Source organism: Dendrobates tinctorius, unplaced genomic scaffold (assembly GCF_039654945.1).
Source record: "Dendrobates tinctorius isolate UK_male_01 unplaced genomic scaffold, ASM3965494v1 ptg000155l, whole genome shotgun sequence".
NCBI classification, from domain to species: domain Eukaryota; kingdom Metazoa; phylum Chordata; class Amphibia; order Anura; family Dendrobatidae; genus Dendrobates; species Dendrobates tinctorius.
The window spans coordinates 13,969,154-13,993,028 of NW_027361822.1; the positions used below are offsets into that span (position 1 = coordinate 13,969,154).

Consider the following 23,875-nt stretch of genomic DNA (forward strand, 5'->3'; position numbering starts at 1 on the left):
GGGACACTTCATTGTCTGGATCTGGCACTGGGCCAGCGGGTGACGATGAACTGAGAGATGGGTGAGAAAAAGAAAGAGAGGGAAGGGTGGAGGAGAGATTTGGAATAGGAGGAGAAGTGAGAGATAGTAGAGGAGAGTGGGGAGGAGACAGAAGAGGAGGAGATGGCGAAGACAAGGAGGAGGAGGAGGGAAGAGGAGGGGGATGAGAGGTGGGCGTTGGTGATGAAGATGAAGAGGGAGGAGAGATAGGAGAGAGAAAAGGAGGAGGAGGGATAGGAGGAGAGATAGATGAGAGAGGGGAGGAGATTGTGAGAATAGCGGAGATGGGAGGAGGGAAGAGTGAGGAGAGAGGAGATGGGGGGGCGGACTGCTTCCCCCCCTGCCGTCACAGAAGGCATTCTTAGACCTGTGGTCCTTCTCAGACGGCACAGATTAGTATGCCGCTGAAAACACTTTTCCTACACGTAAAACAAAAAAAAACAATCCTTTCTTGTTCTCACTATCTGCTAGCACCTACTGCGCTGTTAAATCCACTGTCACTTTAACAAAATGCAGACAGTAATTGAGCTCAACTAGCTACTTCACTTTTTTTTTTTTCAATACAACATGTCATGCTACAGCTTAAAGAAAAAAAACTGTTCTTGCAAAAGAAAAAAACACGTACTATGTCTGTTTTAAAACTGAAAAAGGTGATTAAAACTTTAAACACTTTGCAACCCCTTTTAACCTGCTTAAAAGGGAACAAAACAAGAATATTTAGTGAATAACCCAACGCAGGTAAAAATTATCTTTTTAACAAAACTGAAAGAAAGAAGTGAAAACTAAACCTAAAAAACTGATAAAATGTCACAAAAAGTGGAAGAAAACTAAAAATAGATAAAAAGGGAAAAATGATTTTTCTTTCTTTTTTTCCTTAAAAAATTTTTTAAAGGATGAAACTCAAAAAATTGATAAAATCAAAAAGTATATAAACTTTTTAAAAAAAAAACACTTAGAAAAAAAAAAAAAAACAAATACGAGTACACTTCCAATAATAAAAGGGTTAATGCAGAATGCAGGCACCCAACTTCCTCTTTTTATGCCTGCGTCTCTGTAAAATCTGAGAACAATGGAAAACCCAAAAAAAACCAGACTGTGACTATGGTGGTATACTCAAAATGACCCAGCTTTCCCGAAAATTCTCATACTACAGTAACTAAAACCACTACCAAAAATGCAAAATAAAACATAAAATAGGGAAAAGCAGAGTACAAAATATAACAATATGAAAAAAAATAAATAAATATATATATATATATATATATCAGGGGCACACCCTGCAGGCAAAAGAGGAAGTTTACAATAAAAAAGGCAAAACTCTTTCTGCTTCAGATCTTTGCGGAAACCTGCAATGAATTCACATATAGACGTCCGGGGAGAGAGATCGAAAGCCCTTCTGTGACACGTCAAACAGCTGCTGACAATCGGTAACTGCCAATCACCTGTGGCGCTTTGGTTAGCATCGGGATGTATCACCCTCCGTCTGCTGGGAGACGGGTGCCGTGATATCCCACTAGATTATCACCCCTCCGTGTGCACCCGGGGACCGTAGTAATCTCTCCAGTGATCAGTCTGTGATATCCCCCCAGTCTGCCAGCCTCCGCTTGATGCGGGGACGTGTGACAGCCGAGAGATTCACCTGTGATACCTCCCTTAAGCTGACACCTCCGTGTATGTGTGCGGGGACCGTGACAGCCGTGGGATTCACCTGTGATACCTCCTTGAAGCTGACACCTCCGTGTATGTGTGCGGGGACCGTGACAGCTTTTTCAGAGGAATTCACCTGTGATATCCCGTCTAAGTCAAAACCTCCGCGTGGTGCGGGGACGTGATCTGACTTAGTCAGAGAGACTCAGTCTTGTTATCGGTGTCTCAGCAGCCACAAATCAAGTCAGTCTCCACCAACTCTCTCACCCAGATCTCAGACACACAGGATCACAGCAGACACTTAGCTTATCCCAGGGTTTGGATTTGCGCGTGGACTTTTTAACACTACCTGGGTTTGGTGACCACACTGACCGGCTAGAGTTGCTGACCCGGACTGGGCACAGGGAACATTCAGGTAAGATAACTAGATTTTCTTACCTTACTAATGGAGTTGCGCAAATCTCCGTTCCCATGAACCAAGACCTTGGCCGGCACCTCTGTCCTCTCTGGTCAGCAGGATCCCCGTGCGTTTTCGTCCACGGCCTCGAGTTGGGCGGCAATTGATGTGGATTTTTTTGGTTGGGTGACTTTACCCCTGTGCATACTGTGACCTGTCCTGATTAGACAGAGTCTTATTGAGCGCTCAAGGAAGGAAAGATGCCACACATTGTTAGCAGCAATACCTTCCAGCAGAACTCTGGAAACTTTATTCATATTCATGGTCTTTTATCAGTTCGTATAAAGGAGTGGTTACTCATTAACATAAAGGCTTTACTTCTTAGCTAATTGGTCAGTTTAAATGCATGAACATATATGGGTGTCCGACCTGGGGTTATTTAGACACCACGTGATTTACTGTCCGGAGTCTTGCACTTGTCAGCAAGTCTCCAATATCGGCTGGACCACCTGGCCTAAGTTCCTCATTCCCTATGTCTGCTAGATATTTCTCAAGTCACAAGACAATGAGATGACTGGGTACCAGGTTATTTCCACCAACTAGTTATAAGGTTCAAACTGTGAATATGTATCTGTGTGCATATAAGAATATATGAGTACATAAGTATATAGCAGTATATGGAGTATATAGCCTATAGCAGGCAAGTGAGATCTATATGAAATGCATATACATATATATTTCCATAACACCTCGTACACACACACGGCTCCGCTCCGTACACCTCGTACACACTCCGCTCCGTACACCTCGTACACACGCGGCTCCGCTCCGTACACCTCGTACACACGCGGCTCCGCTCCGTACACCTCGTACACACGCGGCTCCGCTCCGTACACCTCGTACACACGCGGCTCCGCTCCGTACACCTCGTACACACGCGGCTCCGCTCCGTACACCTCGTACACACGCGGCTCCGCTCCGTACACCTCGTACACACGCGGCTCCGCTCCGTACACCTCGTACACACGCGGCTCTGCTCCGTACACCTCGTACACACGCGGCTCTGCTCCGTACACCTCGTACACACGCGGCTCCGCTCTGTATACCTCGTACACACGCGGCTCTGCTCCGTACACCTCGTACACACGCGGCTCCGCTCCGTATACCTCGTACACACGCGGCTCCGCTCCGTACACCTCGTACACACGGCTCCGCTCCGTACACCTCGTACATACACACGGCTCCGCTCCGTACACCTCGTACACACACACGGCTCCTCTCCGTACACCTCGTACACACGCGGCTCCGGTCCGTACACCTCGTACACACGCGGCTCCGCTCCGTACACCTCGTACACACGCGGCTCCGCTCCGTACACCTCGTACACACGCGGCTCCGCTCCGTACACCTCGTACACACGCGGCTCCGCTCCGTACACCTCGTACACACGCGGCTCCGCTCCGTACACCTCGTACACACGCGGCTCCGCTCCGTACACCTCGTACACACGCGGCTCCGCTCCGTACACCTCGTACACACGCGGCTCCGCTCCGTACACCTCGTACACACGCGGCTCCGCTCCGTACACCTCGTACACACGCGGCTCCGCTCCGTACACCTCGTACACACGCGGCTCCGCTCCGTACACCTCGTACACACGCGGCTCCGCTCCGTACACCTCGTACACACGCGGCTCCGCTCCGTACACCTCGTACACACGCGGCTCTGCTACATCCACCCTGTAAACCCCTCCTGACCCCACACAGAAACTTCCCCTCATCCCGCACCATGACATCAAGCACAGCACAGTCCTGCATACACTGAGGCCCCTGATCATGTGACCCCTGACTCCTCCCCTCCTGTGACCTCATCCCAGGTCCTGTGCGCACAGAGCAGCCATATATGTGGTGTGCGGCTCTGCAGGTGGAGGTAGGTGCTGGAGATTCCCCATTACTGGGCACAGGGGGCAGTAACCCCTCCATTCCCGGAGATAGCGCCCCCTGCAGGTGGAGGTAGGTGCTGGAGATTCCCTATTACTGGGCTACACAGGGGGCAGTAACCCCTCCATTCCCGGAGATAGCGCCCCCTGCAGGTGGAGGTAGGTGCTGGAGATTCCCCATGACTGGGCTGCGCAGGGGGCAGTAACCCCTCCATTCCCGGAGATAGCGCCCCCTGCAGGTGGAGGTAGGTGCTGGAGATTCCCTATTACTGGGCTGCACAGGGGGCAGTAACCCCTCCATTCCCGGAGATAGCGCCCCCTGCAGGTGGAGGTAGGTGCTGGAGATTCCCCATGACTGGGCTGCGCAGGGGGCAGTAACCCCTCCATTCCCGGAGATAGCGCCCCCTGCAGGTGGAGGTAGGTGCTGGAGATTCCCCATTACTGGGCTGCACAGGGGGCAGTAACCCCTCCATTCCCGGAGATAGCGCCCCCTGCAGGTGGAGGTAGGTGCTGGAGATTCCCCATTACTGGGCTGCACAGGGGGCAGTAACCCCTCCATTCCCGGAGATAGCGCCCCCTGCAGGTGGAGGTAGGTGCTGGAGATTCCCCATTACTGGGCACAGGGGACATTACAGATGTTGTCGTCCTTTTCTAGTGCTGGCTTTCCCTTAGGATCGGCCATTGACATTACATTGTGGGCTCTGACACCCGGCGCTCCGTACAATCCGCTGTTCCCAGTGGCAGCCGTATATGATCAGTTGTGGCGAGGTGGAGCACATCTACGAGCTGTATAGTAGCTACATCCGCTCCTGTCTGAGTGAATAAGGTGGAGGTGGCGCTGCGGGTGATGTGAATGTGCTCTATCACTCCACAACTAATCACGTCCGGTCATCACTGGTTCCAGGTGTCGCACCCCACTGATCTGTTACTGGTGACCTATCCTGAGGATCGGCCATCAATATAAAGTACTGGACATCCCCTTTAAATCCTTCAGTACTGAGCTATAACTTTCACTAAGGTAAGCTATCTGGATATAAGGTGTATGTTCAATCCTTCCATTATCCATTGCATATATCCCCACTATGGGGTGTGTCGGGGGGGTGCATGGATTGGGATCAGAAGATCCACAAGGGGTGCTGTGTTGGTACTGGGTCTTCTTATGACCTGTAATCTATATTATTTCTGAGGAAATGGCTGCCACAGACCAACAGGTTTAGGCATACGAAATAGTGATTAAAAGGGCTCGGTGTTGTTCTGGTGAAGTCCAAACATCACTACATGGGGGAACAGCACATTGGTGATGTAAGGGAGTGAGATATGATGGCTTTCTTGCTTCCCTTCCTCGGATTGCCCCTTTGAATATTAATATGTATATATTGTTAATTGATGTTTATGACAAATGCCTGCAATACTGCTACATAGTAATATGTATTATCGCTCGTCGTTTATGGTATTGCCACAAGTAAATCTGTGTTACCGTTCTGTAGAGGACTGTTTTATATTCCGTTATGTTCCTTTGGTATAATATGTGTGATTAATGTTTCCTTCTTTGGGGGTATTAGAGGAGGGCACTTTAGTATATAGTTTACATAGTTATGGGTAAGTGTAGTTCTGTTGTGGGCCACTAGATGGGGGCATACTAGTGGGCCTTATAGGTATAGCTGATAGGATGTCCATAGAAGGTTAATTGTAGGAGGGGCTGCCGGGTAGTAAGAGGGGAGCTTGTAGGAAGTTAGTTCAGATGGGGCCAGGGTGCCCTAGGGTCCACATGGGCTATAGGCCCCAACAGCTTGGCAGCCACGCAACGTTCAAAAGCTGCAGCCCACCTTACCCACGGCCACTGTGTGTCATAGCAGTGGGCCAGTGTAGGAAAGGAAAGATATGGCGACTTATCGCCTGGGCCGATGCTTTTAGAGCAGGAGTCGGTTGACTGATGAGATGAAGGAAGCTGGAGCTTCGATGATTTCGGTACAGACGAGCCAGATGCTTTACCAGAGGCAACCAAACCTGATGAATGATGACTTCGAGTCTGGAGCGAAACACGCAGAAGGAATTGTCATCATGACAAGTTCAGGCCAGGAAGGAACTGGGAGGCAGTTTAGGATGGTCCGGTCTGGGCGTGTACTGCACAGAAGCGACAGCCAGAAAGGGAAAGATGAGGAAAAACAAGTAAATGTCACCATATAGCAACTATGGCTGTAACGTGTGAAGTATTCAGTAAAGAAAGTGTTAAAGTTAACTTGGACTGAGTCTCCATTGCTCGGGGTCACCTGGAAGACGGACCGTTGTCACCTAGGAAGTGCCCAGCGGAAGCTGAATCTGGAGATGCATGTATGCCAGAAAGAAGAGTATAGTTTTGTGTAGGGGAAGGACTGGACCTCGATTTTACGGTTATTCAGGTCACGACTACAGTCCTGTCCCTCCCTTACATTGACGTTACTTCCTAACCATGTACAGAGCGAGCTACGAAAACCAGACCGTATCACATCGCTTGTGTGGTCTGTTCATGATGACTCTTCTTATTCCTGGGACATCGCATATTAGAGCGTTCTTAAAGTAAAGCGGTCTTTTATTGCCCAAACCAACCAATGAGCTTTCATTTCACCTGGGCAACCAATCAGAACTCAGATTTATTCTTACCACAGTTACCAATCAGTGCTCAAGTTTCATTTTACCTCGTCAGCTGTTTCTGCGGAGGACAGTGGTGGTGTGTGTACCACTTGGACTATTGTGATAGTGGCGGTCGATGTGCACACACGGTCATTCACTGACACACAAAACTGTATTGATTGCTTGGGAAGCATTTGGTACAAACGTTTGATAAAGTCACAAAATTGGCTTCCCCCATCTGGTAGCAGATTTGTGAGGAAAGCCGCAATAAAAATTCTGAGGTAAAGTTCTGCCTGGGTGAAGCCTCTAATGTGAGGAAGATCTGCCCTGATTCAGATCAGTTTGTCAAGTTGAAGCAGTGATTGCATGCACAGTAAGGCCATGTGCACATGTTCAGTATTTGGTCAGTTTTTTACCTCCGTATTTGTAATTCAAAACAGGAGTGTAACAATCAGAGGAAAAGTATTAGAGAGACATGTCACCACTGTATTTTTTTACCCACTCCTGGTTTTGGCTTATAAGTATTACAGTAATTTATTTATATAATTATACGTGATTCCTTATGATATGATATTACATCATCATCTTCTCCTCATTCAGGTTCCTACAATATTGAATCCTCTCAGTGGAGAATCTTCTATATTAGAGAGTTTTCCTGATTGACCCGTCAAGGATGGATGGTAACAGGGACCAGATGTCAGAGAGGATATTACACCTCACCCTAGAGATCCTCTTCCGGCTTACTGGAGAGGTGAGAGATTCTGATGACGTCACATTACATCATTCTTATCTATGGGAATAACAGATGGACAGAACTGGAGAGGTGAGGACTCTGGAAATGTCTGTAGTGAGAATTATTAATGTGTCTCTCCATAACCAGGATTACACAGTAGTGAAGAAGACCTCTAGTGAGCGCTGTCAGGACCCTGTGTCTGAGGAATATGGAAGAACCCCAAGCCCAATCACAGGGCCTCCACCTCACCCCCTGATACATGAGGATATCAATGAACAGAAGATCCTAGAACTCACCTACAAGATGATTGAGCTGCTGACTGGAGAGGTGACACTGCTGGGAATGCTGGGACATTGTACAGTAACGCTATGAAGGGATTGGGGAGATGACGGTATCATTGTATGTGTCAGGTTCCTATAAGGTGTCAGGATGCCACCGTCTATTTCTCCTTGGAGGAATGGGAGTATGTAGAGCGGCACAAAGATCTGTACAAGGATGTCATGATGGAGGTTCCTCATCACCTCACATCACCAGGTAATAGACAGGACTAAATACACACAGCTTATAATTATCTGTATGTAAAGAATGAATTCAGTTCCTGTATATGTTTCCTCCAGTTCTATCCAGAAAGAGGACAACACCAGAGAGATGTCTCCTTCACTTTCTTCCACAGGACTGTAAACAAGAAGATCCCAATGTTCCTCGGGATTATCAGGTAGATGGAGAGAAGGTGTCATGAGATCTCCCCTATGATGTGTAGACGGCTGTGAAGGTCTTGTGCTCAGCCTTGTTTTATCCACCAGTATTACATGTTTTATACTTGTGTAATGAGAACGGTGGAGATGGCAGGATTAGAGCTGATCATAGATGTGACTTCTTCATCTGTCTGTGACTTTTACAATATTTGTTTCAGGGTGAAGATCTGACTGAAATTAGTACTACAGAGACATATGTGAGGGGTGTTGAGTGGTGCAAAGAGGAGATTCCTACATATGACTACCCAGGTGAGTAGTAACCAATGAATGTAAACATGTCACAGATTCTCCTCAGTCACTGGCTGTCATTGGTTGTGTAGTTCGACCATATCACAATTAAAGGTCACCATTTTGCCACTATACCCCACTGTATTCTTTTCCACCCAAAACTGTCCCTATTAGTTTGAGATCTAAGGGATGAAAATTACTGTACAATCTCTCCTAAAATAGGAAGCATGAATACGTTTTCTACTTTTCTAGGCTCCAATGGTTCATCATAAATGAGTTCAACTCCGATTTAGTACACTATGTTGAAAAGTTCTCTTTAAATGTCTAATATTTCTTAAAGAAGCTCATCAAAGAGGAAGTATTGTCCCCTACGATAGGTTAGATTGCCAAGTAGTGCCATGTCACTTACTCTAATTCAGGGGTGCACAACATGTTTTGCTCCAAGGGCTACATTGCCATACTGAACCAATCCCAAGGGCCACCAATAAAAGTTAAAGGGGTATTTAGATGAATACATCATCATAACCAAGTTCTGCTAAAAAAAAAATCAGTTTGACACAAGCTAACTTGAACAGAGTTTTTGCAGCAGAAACTTGTCAAATCCTCCTCATAATCTAATGTCTTTAAGTTTTGAGGATTTTTAAGTTTTATCATAACCATGAAGCACATTATGGATTGTTACATGTGTACAAGCTCAGAACCACCATCGGCACATGTATGTCACACCAGAACCACCATCCATACATAAATGCAGCGCCAGAACAATTGTCCGTACATGAATGCACTGCCAGAACCAACATCCGTACATGTTGGTAGTACCAAGCTTAGTACAGCGGTCAATTGTAATTGTATTGCTTGAACCTACAATTCCCAGTATATCCTCAACAATGGTAAGGACATGATGGGAGTTGTTGTTACCAGCCATCATCAGACTGCATATCATACAGGAGCCACAGTGCTAATGAGATGCAGGCAGGACCAGAAATAAACATTTACATCCAGGTACCTTATAGGTGACATCTTCTCTGATTCAAGTCATTCCCATCCCTTTTGTCTCCATGTAGTACAGACTCAATGATGAGATTTCAAGCCAAGAGTTCATCTTTGCAGATTTCCATCTTCTCAGTCTACAGCACCACTTCTCCACACAGTGCCCTTAGAAATGAAGAAATCATTATTCTGTTACATAAATATAAATATCTCCCATGCTGCGCCCCTTAATATATAATTGCTACCTCACTGTGCTTCCTGCACGAAATATCCCCTTTTTCCTTTCACCCATGACAGCACACCTGAGAGAGGGATCCGCCCCATCAGGACAGGAACCTACTGAGATATAAGGGGCGGCACCTCTCCCCCGCTTCAGTTGGGTTCCTGTCCTGGAAGGAACCCCACTGTCGGCGGTGCCTGTCATGGGCGAAGAAAAAGAAAGAGAAGAAAAAAAAGGGACCTAGCCCTGTCCCGGCACTGGAAGAACAGGTATCTTACCTGTAGCGCCGGCCGTCGGGTGCTGGAGGCCCTACGAGGTTCCGGGTTTGTGTGGGCGTCGGTGGGATCCCGGTGGCCCCCACCGCGCCGTCCTCCCCTCGCACGCGCCCGCATCTCGATCGCCGAGGCGTCTGACGGGAGAGACGCGGGCGTCTTCCGGCCACTGACGTCAGCGGTGCAAAGGATTGTGGGCGCGCCGGCTGACGTCAGCACCAGGCGACTGTGTCATGGTGCCCGGTGCGATGCCGGCCAGCTTTTCTGAAGGCGGTCGGCCGGCGGTCGCAGGGGGGAGGGGAGGCAGCTGAACAGAGGCCACTCACAGGACGGAGGCGTATTTAAACGCAGGGGCAGACGATGCAGCTATGGAGTCAGAGCAGGAGAGGTCCTTGTCTCTGCCGCCCTCACAGCCCTCCGGCCGCAAACATGGAAGCCGGTCAAGCAGCAGCCGCCCCAGCCACAGATCGGGAGAATCCTCGAGATCCAGAGAGCACAGGTCACGTGCTCCGACGCAGCCTCGTAGTCCGGTACCCTTGATTACGGGTGGTGAGTGATCTTCGTGAATGCTAGCATTTATGTTAATAGGGTTTCTCTGTGTATGTTTGACCCCGTAGGAAAGGCCCAAAAAAGCAGGAAGCAAGAAAAATAATAGGGACTGCGCCATATGTAAAACAGCCCTAGCAAGAGACTGGCAGAAAGACCTCTGAGCCAGTTGTATACAGCGAACCATGGCGGAGGAAGCGCCCTTTACCCATGACAGCACCACCTGAGAGAGGGATCCTCCCCGCCAGGACAGGAACCTACTGAGACATAAGGGGCGGCACCTCTCCCCCGCTTCAGTTGGGTTCCTGTCCTGGAAGGAACCCCACTGTCGGCGGTACCTGTCATGGGCGAAGAAAAGAAGATGGACCCAGCCCCGTCCCGGCGCAGGAAGAACAGGTGTCTCACCTGCAGCGCCGGCTGTCGGGTGCTGGATGCGCAGTCCCCGGGCCCTCCGGGGTTCCGGGTTCGTGCGGGCGTCGGTGGGATCCCCGGGGTCTGCGGGAAGCCCCCACCGCGCCGCCATCCCCTCGCGCACACCGCATCTCGATCCCCATAGCAGGGGAGAGACGCTGGCTTCTTCCGGCCGCTGATGTCAGCGGCGCGTTGCATGCTGGGTGCGCCGGCTGACGTCAGAGAAGGGCGACGGTTTAATGGCGCCGGGTGCGACGCCGGCCGGCTTTCTGAAGCAGTTGGCCGGTGGTCGCAGGGGGGAGGGGAGAGACGCTCACCTGAGCGGAGGCGCGGTATTTAAAAAGAGAAGGCGGCAGCAAACGGTGGTGCAACATGGAGTCAGAGCAGGAACGTTCAGCGTCCCTGCCTCCCTCTCAGCCCTCTGGCAGAAAGCATGGAAGCCATTCCAACAGCGGTCGCCCCAGCCGCAGGTCGGGGGACTCCTCAAGATCCAAAGAGCGCAGGTCACGTGCCCCGACGCAGCCTCTGAGTCCGGTACCCTTGATTTCGGGTGGTGAGTGATCTTCGTGAATGTTAACACTACAGTCATATGTAAAAGTTTGGGCACCCCTATTAATGTTAACCTTTTTTCTTTATAACAATTTTGGTTTTTGCAACAGCTATTTCAGTTTCATATATCTAATAACTGATGGACTCAGTTATATTTCTGGATTCAAATGAGGTTTATTGTACTAACAGAAAATGTGCAATCTGCATTTAAACAAAATATGACCGGTGCAAAAGTATGGGCACCCTTATCATTTTCTTGATTTGAACACTCCTAACTACTTTTTACTGACTTCCTGAAGCACTAAATTGGTTTTGTAACCTCATTGAGCTTTGAACTTCATAGCCAGGTGTATCAAATCATGAGAAAAGGTATTTAAGGTGGCCACTTGCAAGTAGTTCTCCTATTTGATTCTCCTATGAAGAGTGGCATCATGGGCTCCTCAAAACAACTCTCAAATGATCTGAAAACAAAGATTATTCAACATAGCTTTTCAGGGGAAGGATACAAAAAGTTGTCTCAGAGATTTAACCTGTCAGTTTTCACTGTGAGGAACATAGTAAGGAAAAGGAAGAACACAGGTACAGTTCTTGTTAAGCCCAGAAGTGGCAGGCCAAGAAAAATATCAGAAAGGCAGAGAAGGAGAATGGTGAGAACAGTCAAGGACAATCCACAGACCACCTCCAAAGACCTGCAGCATCATCTTGCTGCAGATGGTGTCACTGTGCATCGGTCAACAATACAGCGCACTTTGCACAAGGAGAAGCTGTATGGGAGAGTGATGCGAAAGAAGCCGTTTCTGCAAGCACGCCACAAACAGAGTCGCCTGAGGTATGCAAAAGCACATTTGGACAAGCCAGTTACATTTTGGAAGAAGGTCCTGTGGACTGATGAAACAAAGATTGAGTTGTTTGGTCATACAAAAAGGCGTTATGCATGGAGGCTAAAAAACACAGCATTCCAAGAAAAACACTTGCTATCCACAGTAAAATTTGGTGGAGGTTCCATCATGCTTTGGGGTTGTGTGGCCAATGCCGGCACCGGGAATCTTGTTAAAGTTGAGGGTCGCATGGATTCAACTCAGTATCAGCAGATTCTTGACAATAATGTGCAAGAATTAGTGACGAAGTTGAAGTTACGAAGGGGATGGATAATTCAGCAAGACAATGATCCAAAACACCGCTCCAAATCTACTCAGGCATTCATGCAGAGGAACAATTACAATGTTCTGGAATGGCCATCCCAGTCCCCAGACCTGAATATCATTGAACATCTGTGGGATGATTTGAAGCGGGCTGTCCATGCTCGGCGACCATCAAACTTAACTGAACTGGAATTGTTTTGTAAACAGGAATGGTCACAAATACCTTCATCCAGGATCCAGGAACTCATTAATAGCTACAGGAAGTGACTAGAGGCTGTTATTTTTGCAAAAAGAGGATCTACGAAATATTAATGTGACTTTTATGTTGAGGGGCCCATACTTTTGCACCGGTCAAATTTTATTAAAATGCAGATTGCCCATTTTCTGTTAGTACAAGAAACCTCATTTGAATCCAGAAATATAACTGAGTCCATCAGTTATTAGATATATGAAACTAAAATAGCTGTTGCAAAAACTAAAATTGTTATAAAGAAAAAAGGTTAACATTAATAGGGGTGCCCAAACTTTTACATATGACTGTATGTTAATAGGGCTTCTGTTGTATGCTTCACCCTGTAGGAAAGGCCTAAAAAAGCGGGAAGCAAGAAGAACAATAGGGATTGTGCTATATGTAAATCTCCCCTAGCAAGAGATTGGCAAAAAGATCTCTGTGCTGCGTGCATTCAGCGGACTATGGCGGAGGAAGCGCCTAGTTTCGCAGCCAATCTGATATCTGCCCTAAGGTCAGAAATGGAAGGCTCAATTAAGTCCCTATTGAAAAAAGGGAAAAAAAACCAGGAAGGATCCCCCTAGTTCCCCCTCGGATTCCACGTTAATGTCATCTCAGGCGGAAAAATCATCCTCCTCAGACAGCGACATGGGGGGTAAACCATGTTTCCCTGTAGAAGACACAGACGCCCTCCTAAAGGCCATTAGAGCTACAATGGGCCTACAGGAAGAAAAGGCAGCTAAAACCCTAGAGGACGTTATGTTTGGGGGGCTTCAGGAGAGGAAAAAACGAACCTTTCCAGTAAACGAGAAAATCCAGGCACTTATTGAGAAAGAGTGGAAAAAGCCCTGAAAAATAGGGGGGCCTTCCATCCACTTCTAAGAGACGATATCCCTTTGATCATAAGGATGCAGAGATATGTGACAAAATCCCCAAAATAGATGCAGCAGTGTCCAGGTCCTCCAAAAGGTCGGCCCTGCCCCTGGAAGACGCAGGGGTTCTTAGAGACCCGCTAGACAAGAAGGCGGACTCATATTTGAGGCACGCATGGGAAGCGACAGCAGGAGGACTAAAACCGGCGATAGCGGGCACTTGCACGGCACGCTCCCTCATGATCTGGCTGCAGCAGTTAGAAGAAAAGCTGGCTTCAAGGGTCCCAAGAGAGAAAATCTTATCGGAGATGTATCTCTTGCATGGGGCAGCAGCTTTTTGGCGGAATCTTTGCGGATGACAGCCAGGGCAGCGTCACTATCAAATGCTGCTAGACGCGCGTTATGGCTTAAGGGCTGTCCGGGTGACCTTCAGTCCAAGGCCAAATTATGCTCTCTCCCCTGAGACGGTCGATTCTTGTTCGGCAAGAACTTGGACGATATACTGGAGAAAGCAGGCGATAAGAAAAAAGGCTTCCCCAGATTCCCTATGGATCAGAGGAGACAGCCCTTTCGGAGGGGGAGATTCAATAGGGGGCGCCCTCCCGCTGACAGGAGAAGATGGGAGGATAAAAGAAAAAAAGAATCGGGATTTATGTTTGGTGGAGGCACCTCCACCTCAAAGAAGTCGCCACAGTGACGCCAGTATTCCAGTGGGGGGGAGATTGGCACTCTTTTTCCAAGCTTGGGAGAAGATCTCCTCCAACGCCTGGATCCTAACCATCCTAACAGAAGGGCTGAAAATTCCCTTCATTCGTCAGCCAAAATCCGTGGTCGTCATCACACCCATCAGGAAGGTGACCGAAGAGCAGGTGGCCTTAGAAACAGAGATCCTGAGCCTGATAGACAAGCGGGTACTCTCCGAGGTACCACGCCTACAGGAATGGAAGGGGTTTCTATTCACCCCTTTTTCTGATAAAAAAACAAAAACCCGATCAAACATTCAGGACAATCATAAATCTCAAACGGCTCAATCTATGGATAAGGAACTCGACCTTCAAGATGGAATCAGTAACTACGGCGGTGAAGCTGCTACACCAAGATTGCTTCATGGCCGTAGTCGATTTAAAGGATGCGTATTATCACATCCCTATCCACCCAGATTACCAGAAATACTTGAGGGTAGCACTTTATATTCAAGGCACACTAAGGCACTTTCAGTTCAGGGCTCTTCCGTTTGGCATATCTATAGCCCCGAGAGTTTTCACCAAGGTCATAGCGGAAGTGACTGCCTTTCTCCGGATTCACGACACGGTCATAATACCATACCTGGACGATTTTCTCATAGTAGGCAGCTCAGAGGACCACTGTACCGCGCAGTTGACCCTGGTGATCAACACCTTGCAGGAATTAGGGTGGATAGTCAATTTAAAAAAAATCAAAATTGCAACCCCTAAAAAAACAGACCTTCCTAGGATTCATACTAGACTCAGAAAGGCAAGAGTGTCTGCTCCCAGAGTCCAAAATAGAAAAGGTGCAAAATCTGGCCTTGACGGGCCAAAACCAACCACGTATGACATTAAGAAGAGCAATGTCCCTGCTAGGTACCCTAACATCCTGTATTCCAGCGGTCAGGTGGGCTCAGTTTCACACCCGGCAACTCCAGTGGGAGATACTAACAGCACAAAGATCGCTAAGAGGGCGTTAAGAAGGAAAGCTGGAGCTTTCCTTAAAAACCAGAGACTCTCTCAATTGGTGGCTGGACAAGAGAAATCTGACCTTGGGAATACCGTGGGACAGACAGACGTCAGATATAATCTTAACAGATGCAAGCTCCTCGGGGTGGGGGGCACACCTAAGGGGCATCATAGGTCAGGGTTCCTGGACGCGTCAAGAAAGGGAAGCATCCTCCAACCTGAGAGAACTGTGGGCAGTGAGCAAGGCCCTAAGTCACTTCATTACACTACTCCAGGGCCGAAATGTACGCATCATGTCAGACAACAAGGTAGTAGTGGCATACATCAACCACCAAGGAGGGACAAGATCACACTCCTTAATGGAAGCGGCGACAGACATTCTGAGCAGAGCAGAAGAACACCTACACTCCTTGACAGCCTTACGTATAAAAGGGGCAGAAAACATAGAGGCAGACTTCTTGAGTCTCAATACCCTGAAGCAGGGGGAATGGGGGCTAAACCGGTCCATTTTTCAAAAAACTCAGCTTTGGGGGAAACCGGTGATAGACCTCTTTGCCAACAAACACAACAAGCAAACAGAAAGGTTCTGCTCTCTAAACCCGAGAGAAAAACCATGGGCAGTGGACTCGTTGCACATCTAGTGGAACTTCAGGCTAGCTTATGCGTTCTCCCCAGTGGCTCTGATCCCAACAGTTGTCAGAAAAATCAGAAACGATCAAGCCAGGGTGATTCTAATAGCTCCATTTTGGCCAAAAAGGCCCTGGTTTGCTCTGCTACGAAGGATGTCCCTCTCCGATCCATGGGTTCTGCCAGAAATCCCGGACCTACTAGCTCAAGGTCCAATATTCCACGCTCAGGTCAAAGGATTCCATCTGACGGTGTGGAATTTGAAAGGTCGCTTTTAACGGATAGAGGGTTCTCCCCCGGGTTGGTGGCCACCCTGCTAAAGAGTAGGAAACCAGTGACGACTAACATCTACGGCAGAACATGGAATAAGTTCCTGCAGTTCTTAGGTAGGCCGTTAGGAAAAGATCCCCCGATTAATGCCATCCTGGAGTTCTTACAGTCGGGGTTGCAGATGGGGTTAGCGGAGAACACGCTTAAAGTTCAGGTGTCTGCACTAGGGGCGCTCTACAACTGCAAATTGGCATCAAATAAGTGGGTAGCCAGATTTATTAAATCCTGCTGTAGAGCTAGGCCTATCCCAATACCCCGGATAGCCCCCTGGGATTTAAACCTAGTGCTAGAAGCCCTTACAAAAGATCCGTATGAGCCATTACATCAGCTGCCCCTAAAGTTTCTGACCCTAAAAACAATCCTGTTAGTGGCCCTCACGTCACCCCGCAGGATAAGCGATTTACAGGCTCTCTCAGTAAATCCACCTTATACGCAAATCTTTCAGGATAGGGTAGTGTTAAGAACAGACCCCGCTTATCTGCCCAAAGTAGCATCAGATTTCCATCGGGGCCAGGAAATTGTCCTTCCATCTTTCTGCGAGAACCCAAAAAATCTGGGGGGAGGAAAAGTTCCATAATCTGGATGTTAAGAGAGCTCTCGTAGAATACATATCTATGACTAGCCAGTGGAGGAGGTCCCAGTCCCTATTCGTAGCTTTTCAGGGTGCAAGGAAAGGCTATGGGGTTTCAAAAGGGACTATTGCTAGATGGATTAGGGAGGCCATTAGTGTAGCCTACACAGCTAGTGGTATTCCGATTCCTGAAGGCATCAAGGCTCATTACACCAGAGCCGTGGCGACCTCCTGGGCCGAAAAAGCAGAGGTATCGATTGAACAGATTTGTAAGGCCGCTACCTGGGCCTCACCTTCAACCTTCTTTAAGCACTATAGGTTGAATCTATCCTCCTCTGCTGACTTAACCTTCGGTAGAAGGGTGCTGCAAGCGGTGGTCCCTCCCTAAGGTGTTTCGAATCTCCAAAAATCTCTCAGGTGGTGCTGTCATGGGTGAAGGGAAAACCACCATGGTTAATTACCGCTAGCCGTTTTTTCCGGAACCCATGACAGCACCCGTATATTCCCCCCCTTTTCACCATATGGGTGTGCACAATTAGTAGGGTGTGTTTTGAGTGTTGTGGTGTTGGATTAAACATGTAACTACCGGGAAGTCCTCTCAGTGCTCTGTAACCCAACTGAAGCGGGGGAGAGGTGCCGCCCCTTATGTCTCAGTAGGTTCCTGTCCTGGCGGGGCGGAGTCAGGATTTATGTTTGGTGGGGGTCCCTCTACCTCCAAAAAATCACCACAATGACGCCAGTATTCCAGTAGGGGGGAGGTTGGCACTCTTTTCCCAGGCCTGGGAAAAGATCTCCTCCAATACCTGGATCCTAGGCATCTTAAGAGAAGGCCTAAAAATCCCCTTTGTTCACCAGCCGAAAGCCGTGTTCGTGGTTACCCCTATCAGAAAAGCAGCCGAAGAACAGTTGGCCTTTGGAAGCGGAGATCCTGAACCTAATAAACAAACAGGTCCTTTACGAAGTCCCAGACACACAGAAGGGAAGGGGTTTCTATTCACCACTTTTTTTGATCAAGAAACCGGACCAATAGTTCAGGACGATTATGAACCTCAGAGGACGCAATCCGTGGATAGGAAATCAGACCTTCAAGATGGAGTCAGTGACTACGGCCATAAAGCTACTACATCAAGATTGCTTTATGGCTGAAGTCGATCTGAAGGATGCATATTATGATATCGCTATCCATCCAGATTACCAAAAATACTTGAGGGTAGCTCTTTATATTCCAGGCGTACTGAAGCATTTCCAATTTACACCTCTTCCGTTTGGTATATCCATAGCCCCGAGAGTTTTCACCAAGGTCATAGCGGAGGTAACAGCTTTCCTTCGGATTCACGATACAGTCATAATACCCTATCTGGATGATTTCCTCATAGTGGGCAACTCCGAGAACCAATGTACTGCGCAGTTAAGCCAGGTGACCAACACCTTACAAGAATTAGGGTGGATAATACATTTCAAAAAGTCAAAGCTACAACCCCTAAAGCAACAGACCTTCCCGGGATTTATCCTGGACTCAGAACAGCAGGTACGGAACATGGCTTGGTCTGCCTGAAACCAACCTCAGATGACGTTGAGGAAAGCGATGTCCCTGCTAGGCACCCTGACGTCCTGTATTCCGGCGGTCAGGTGGGCTCAGTTTCACACCCGTCAACTCCAGTGGGAGATACTAGCAGCACAAAGATCACTAAGAGGGCGTTTAGAAGGAGGTCTGGAGCTTTCATTAGAGACCAGAGACTCTCTCAAATGGTGGCTAGACAGTACAAATTTGGCCGCGGGAATACCTTGGGACAAACAGGCGACAGACATGATTCTAGCAGACGCAAGCTCCCTGGGGTGGGGGGCGCACTTAAGGGGTCACGTAGGCCAGGGGTCCTGGACACCTCAAGAAAGGAGGGCATCCTCCAATCTCAGAGAATTGTGGGCTGTGAACAAAGCCCTAACCCACTTTTATCCCCTACTCAGGGGTCGCAATGTCCGCATCATGTCAGACAACAAAGTGACGGTGGCATACATCAACCACCAAGGGGGAATAAGATCATACTCCCTCATGAAAGCAGCAGACGACATCCTGGGCAAGGCGGAGCAACACCTACACTCCTTAACAGCCTTACACATAAAAGGGGCGGAAAACATAGAGGTCGATTTCCTAAGCCGCAATACTCTGAGGCAGGGAGAATGGGTCCTAAATTGGTCCATTTTCCAAAAAATAACGCAGCTTTGGGGGGAACCAGCGATAGACCTCTTTGCCAACAAACACAACAGGCAAACACAAAGGTTTTGCTCCCTAAACCCAAGAGAAGATCCATGGGCAGTGGACTCTCTGCATATTCAGTGGGACTTCAAGCTGGCCTATGCGTTCCCCCCTGTCGCTCTGATCCCAACAGTGGTCAAGAAGATCAGGAGCGATCAAGCCAGAGTAATTCTAATAGCCCTATTTTGGCCAAAAAGGCCCTGGTTTGCGCTACTGCCTAGGATATTCCTCTCCGATCCATGGGTTCTGCCAGAAATCCCGGACCTTCTAGCCCAGGGCCCGATACTCCACCCACAGGTCAAGGGATTCCATCTAATGGCGTGGAATTTGAAAGGTCGCTTTTAAGGGGTAAAGGTTTCTCTCCGGGGTTGGTGGCCACCCTGCTTAAAAGTAGGAAACCGGTATCGACTAATATCTACGGCAGAACATGGAATAAATTCCTACAGTTCCTAGGTAAGCCGTTAGAACAAGGACCCCCGATTAGTGCCATCTTGGAGTTTTTACAGGCAGGATTACAGCTGGGGTTAGCGGTAAATACGCTTAAGGTTCAGGTATCTGCACTAGGGGCACTCTATAACTGCAACTTGGCAGCAAATAGATGGATAGCCAGATTCATCAAATCATGTCATAGGGCTAAGCCTATTCCAATACCCAAGATAGCTCCCTGGGATTTAAACCTAGTACTAGAGGCCCTTACAAAAGAACCATATGAGCCATTACATCAGCTCCCCATAAAGTTTCTGACCCTAAAAACAATCATTTTAGTGGCCCTTGCATCAGCCCGTAGAATAAGCGACCTGCAGGCTCTCTCAGTAAATCCACCCTATACACAAGTTTTTCAGGACAGGGTGGTGCTAAGGACAGACCCCGCTTATCTGCCTAAGGTTGCATCAGATTTCCATCAGGGTCAGGAGATTGTCCTCCCATCCTTCTGTGATAATCCAAAGAATCCAGGGGAAGAAAAGTTCCATAGTTTGGACGTTAAGAGAGCCCTGCTAGAATACATATGTCACCAGCCAGTGGAGGAAGTCCCAATCCCTATTCGTAGCTTTTCAGGGTGCCAGGAAAGGCTATGGGGTTTCAAAAGGGACTATTGCTAGATGGATTAGGGAGGCCATTAGTGTAGCCTACTCAGCTAGTGGTATCCCGATTCCTGACGGCATCAAGGCTCATTCCACCAGAGCCGTGGTGACCTCCTGGGCTGAAAAGGCAGAGGTATCAATTGAACAGATTTGTAAGGCCACTACCTGGGCCTCACCTTCTTTAAGCACTATACAGTCATGGCCAAAAGTTTTGAGAATGACACAAATATTAATTTTTACAAAGTCTACTGCTTCATTTTTTCTAATGGCAATTTGCATATACTCCAGAATGTTATAAAGAGTGATCAGCTTAACAGCAATTACTTGCAAAGTCAATATTTGCCTAGAAAATGAACTTTATCCCCCAAAACACATTTCAACATCATTGCAGCCCTGCCTTAAAAGGACCAGCTAACATCGTTTCAGTGATTGCTCCATTAACACAGGTGTGGGTGTTGATGAGGACAGGGCTGGAGATCAATCTGTCATGATTAAGTAAGAATGACACCACTGGACACTTTAAAAGGAGGCTGGTGCTTGGCATAATTGTTTCTCTTCTGTTAACCATGGTTATCTCTAAAGAAACACGTGCAGTCATCATTGCATTGCACAAAAATGGCCTAACAGGGAAGAGTATCGCAGCTAGAAAGATTGCACCTCAGTCAACAATCTATCGCATCATCAAGAACTTCAAGGAGAGAGGTTCCCTTGTTGCCAAAAAGGCTCCAGGGCGCCCAAGAAAGACCAGCAAGCGCCAGGACCGTCTCTTAAAAGTGTTTCAGCTGCGGGATCGGGCTACCAGCAGTGCAGAGCTTGCTCAGGAATGGCAGCAGGCAGGTGTGAGTGCATCTGCACGCACTGTGAGGCGGAGACTCTTGGAGCAAGGCCTGGTCTCAAGGAGGGCAGCAAAGAAGCCACTTCTCTCCAGGAAAAACATCATGGACAGACTGATATTCTGCAAGAGGTACAGGGAGTGGACTGCTGAGGACTGGGGTAAAGTCATTTTCTCTGATGAATCCCCTTTTCGATTGTTTGGGACATCTGGAAAACGGCTTATTCGGAGAAGACCAGGTGAGCGCTACCACCAGTCTTGTCTCATGCCAACTGTTAAGCATCCTGAAACCATTCATGTGTGGGGTTGCTTCTCAGCCAAGGGAAAGGGCTCTCTCTCAGTCTTGCCTAAAAACACAGCCATGAATAAAGAACGGTACCAGAATGTCCTCCAAGAGCAACTTCTCCCAACCGTCCAAGAGCAGTTTGGCGATCAACAATGCCTTTTTCAACATGATGGAGCACCTTGCCATAAAGCAAAGGTGATAACTAAATGGCTCAGGGAACAAAACAGAGAGATTCTGGGACTATGGCCTGGAAACTCCCCAGATCTTAATCCTATTGAGAACTTGTGGTCAATCATCAAGAGACGGGTGGACAAACAAAAACCTTCAAATTCAGACAAAATAAAAGCATTGATTTTGCAATAATGGACTGCTATCAGTCAGGATTTGATCCAGAAGTTGATTGAGAGCATGCCAGGGAGAATTGCTGAGGTCCTGAAGAAGAAGGGTCAACACTGCAAATATTGACTTGCTGCATTAACTCATTCTAAATGTCAATATAACCTTTTGCTACTCATAATATGATTGCAATTATATTTCTGTATGTGATAAAAACATCTGACAAACACACATAAAAACCAGAGGCCAGCAGATCATGTGAAAATATAATATTTGTGTCATTCTCAAAACTTTTGGCCATGACTGTAGATTAAATCTATCCTCCTCTGCTGACTTAACCTTTGGTAGAAGGTTGCTACAAGCGGTGGTCCCTCCCTAAGGTGTTTCGAAATCTCCAAAAGTCTCTCAGGTGTGCTGTCATGGGTGAAGGGAAAACCACCATGGTTACTTACCGGTAGCCGTTTTTTCCGGAGCCCATGACAGCACCCGTATATCCCCCCCCCCCCCCCTTTTCACCGTATGGGTGTGCACAATTAGTAGGGTGCATTTGTGTGATGTGGTGCTGGATTAACATGTAACTATCTGGGAAGTTCTCTCAATGCTCTGTAACCCAACTGAAGCAGGGGAGAGGTGCCGCCCCTTATATCTCAATAGGTTCCTGTCCTGGCGGGGAGGATCCCGCTCTCAGGTGTGCTGTCATGGGCTCCGGAAAAACCGGCAAGTAACCATGGTGGTATTCAGTCGCCACGACAGCACCACGAGAGAGGGGATCCGCCCTTCGGGGACAGGAAACCTATAGGCACAAAAAGGGTGGCCCTCTCCCCTGCCTCAGTTGGTTTCCTGTCCCCGGTAGGTGAACCTCGGCACATACCTCATCGCTTTATGGAAGCCCAGGGCCGGTGGGGTCGGGTCTAGCAGCGGGAGGGCCCCTGCGATGGCTCTCCAGTCTTCTGGAAGTGCCCACGGCAGGGGGACTGTCCGTGAGGCAGCAGCAGAGTGAAAGCGCCCTCCTGGGGAGGGTTGTCTTAAGGGGGCCCATCGCCACGTGTACAGGTAAGTACACGCGCAGGGGCCTCCCTTCTCCCGGCGGGGCCTCCGGGCGGGGTCCGGGACGATGCTTCTCCATCTGGGGGCCAGCGGCGCGGCCTCGGCGGGTGCCCGTCGCCATCGGAAGGGGCGGTCCCTGAGGACGCGGTCGGCGGTGCGGTCTGATGACGCGGCCGGGCATGCGTGGTGGGGCCGGCGACGCAGCGGCGTACAGGAGGTACCGAAACCCACGGATGGGCGCCATGGACGCCCACGGGGGGGAGGGGGATAATGCGGCAGCAGTATCAGCGGCATCATCGGATTGGCCGCAGCAGGAAAAGCCTCGCGCCGCAGCAGGAAAAGCATCGCACCTCAGCCTCTCAGCGGCGGTCTAGTGGCAGTAACCGCTCTGCAGAAGCTAAAAGTGCCCAAAAGGATAAGGATAAGTCCGGCAGGTCCTCAGGCCGCAGAGACACATCATCGGCTATGAAGGACCCCCCCCACAGACTACGGTACCTCTTACTACAGACGTGGTAAGTGATCTGCGTGAAAGTTCACTTAGTGATGTATTGTTTCCCCTTATGTTCCCTCTCTCCAAATTAAGCAGGGACGAAAAAGTTCCGCTAAACCCAAACACAGGGAGTGTGCCGAATGTGGCATTCCTCTCCCTGATGGTCATGGGAAGAAACTTTGCAGACCCTGCATCCAAAACCTAATAGCGGAAGAAACCCCGGACCCGTCCACCACCCTGAGAGAGTTGGTTAGACAGGAGATTAAGGGTTCAGTCAGAGCCCGATCACGGGAAAGACGGGTTAGAGAAGTGGGACCCGGGCTCCAGTGTTCAGACTCAGGGAGCGAGTCATGAGAGCTGTTATCGGATTCAGGCCGTTCATCTTCGTCATTCCCCGAGACAAGAGCTGGTCATCCCTGTTTTCCGCCGGACCAGATTAACCGGCTAGTAAAAGCAGTGAACACCACTATGGGGATCGAGGAGCCCCAGGCAGAGACTTCCATTCAGGATCTTATGTTTAAAGAACTGGATAGGAAATTGTGTAGGTACTTACCAGTTATTGACAAAATAAGTTCCCTGATTTCTCGAGAGTGGAAGAAACCAGAAAGGAAGGGTTCTTTGCCGCCAGCATTTAAGAGGAAATACCCATTTGAGGAGTCAGCATCAGCCACATGGGATAAAGCCACAAAGCTGGGTGCGGCGGTAGCTAAGGCCTGCAAAAGAACCTCTCTGCCATTCGAGGATTTG

At 48.6% G+C, this 23,875-nt stretch overlaps 1 protein-coding gene across 1 annotated transcript in view; it reads left to right on the top strand.

Annotated features, from left to right (window-relative positions):
• Window positions 1-4,020: 4,020 nt before the first annotated feature.
• LOC141051120 (uncharacterized) overlaps window positions 4,021-23,875 on the top strand; it is a 213,212-nt gene continuing 193,357 nt past the window's right edge. Inside the window, 5 exon segments of the mRNA XM_073548008.1 lie at window positions 4,021-4,095; window positions 7,233-7,383; window positions 7,513-7,692; window positions 7,776-7,899; window positions 7,983-8,121. Of these exon segments, the coding sequence (XP_073404109.1) occupies window positions 7,306-7,383; window positions 7,513-7,692; window positions 7,776-7,899; window positions 7,983-8,121 (521 nt within the window). The 5' untranslated portion in view covers window positions 4,021-4,095; window positions 7,233-7,305.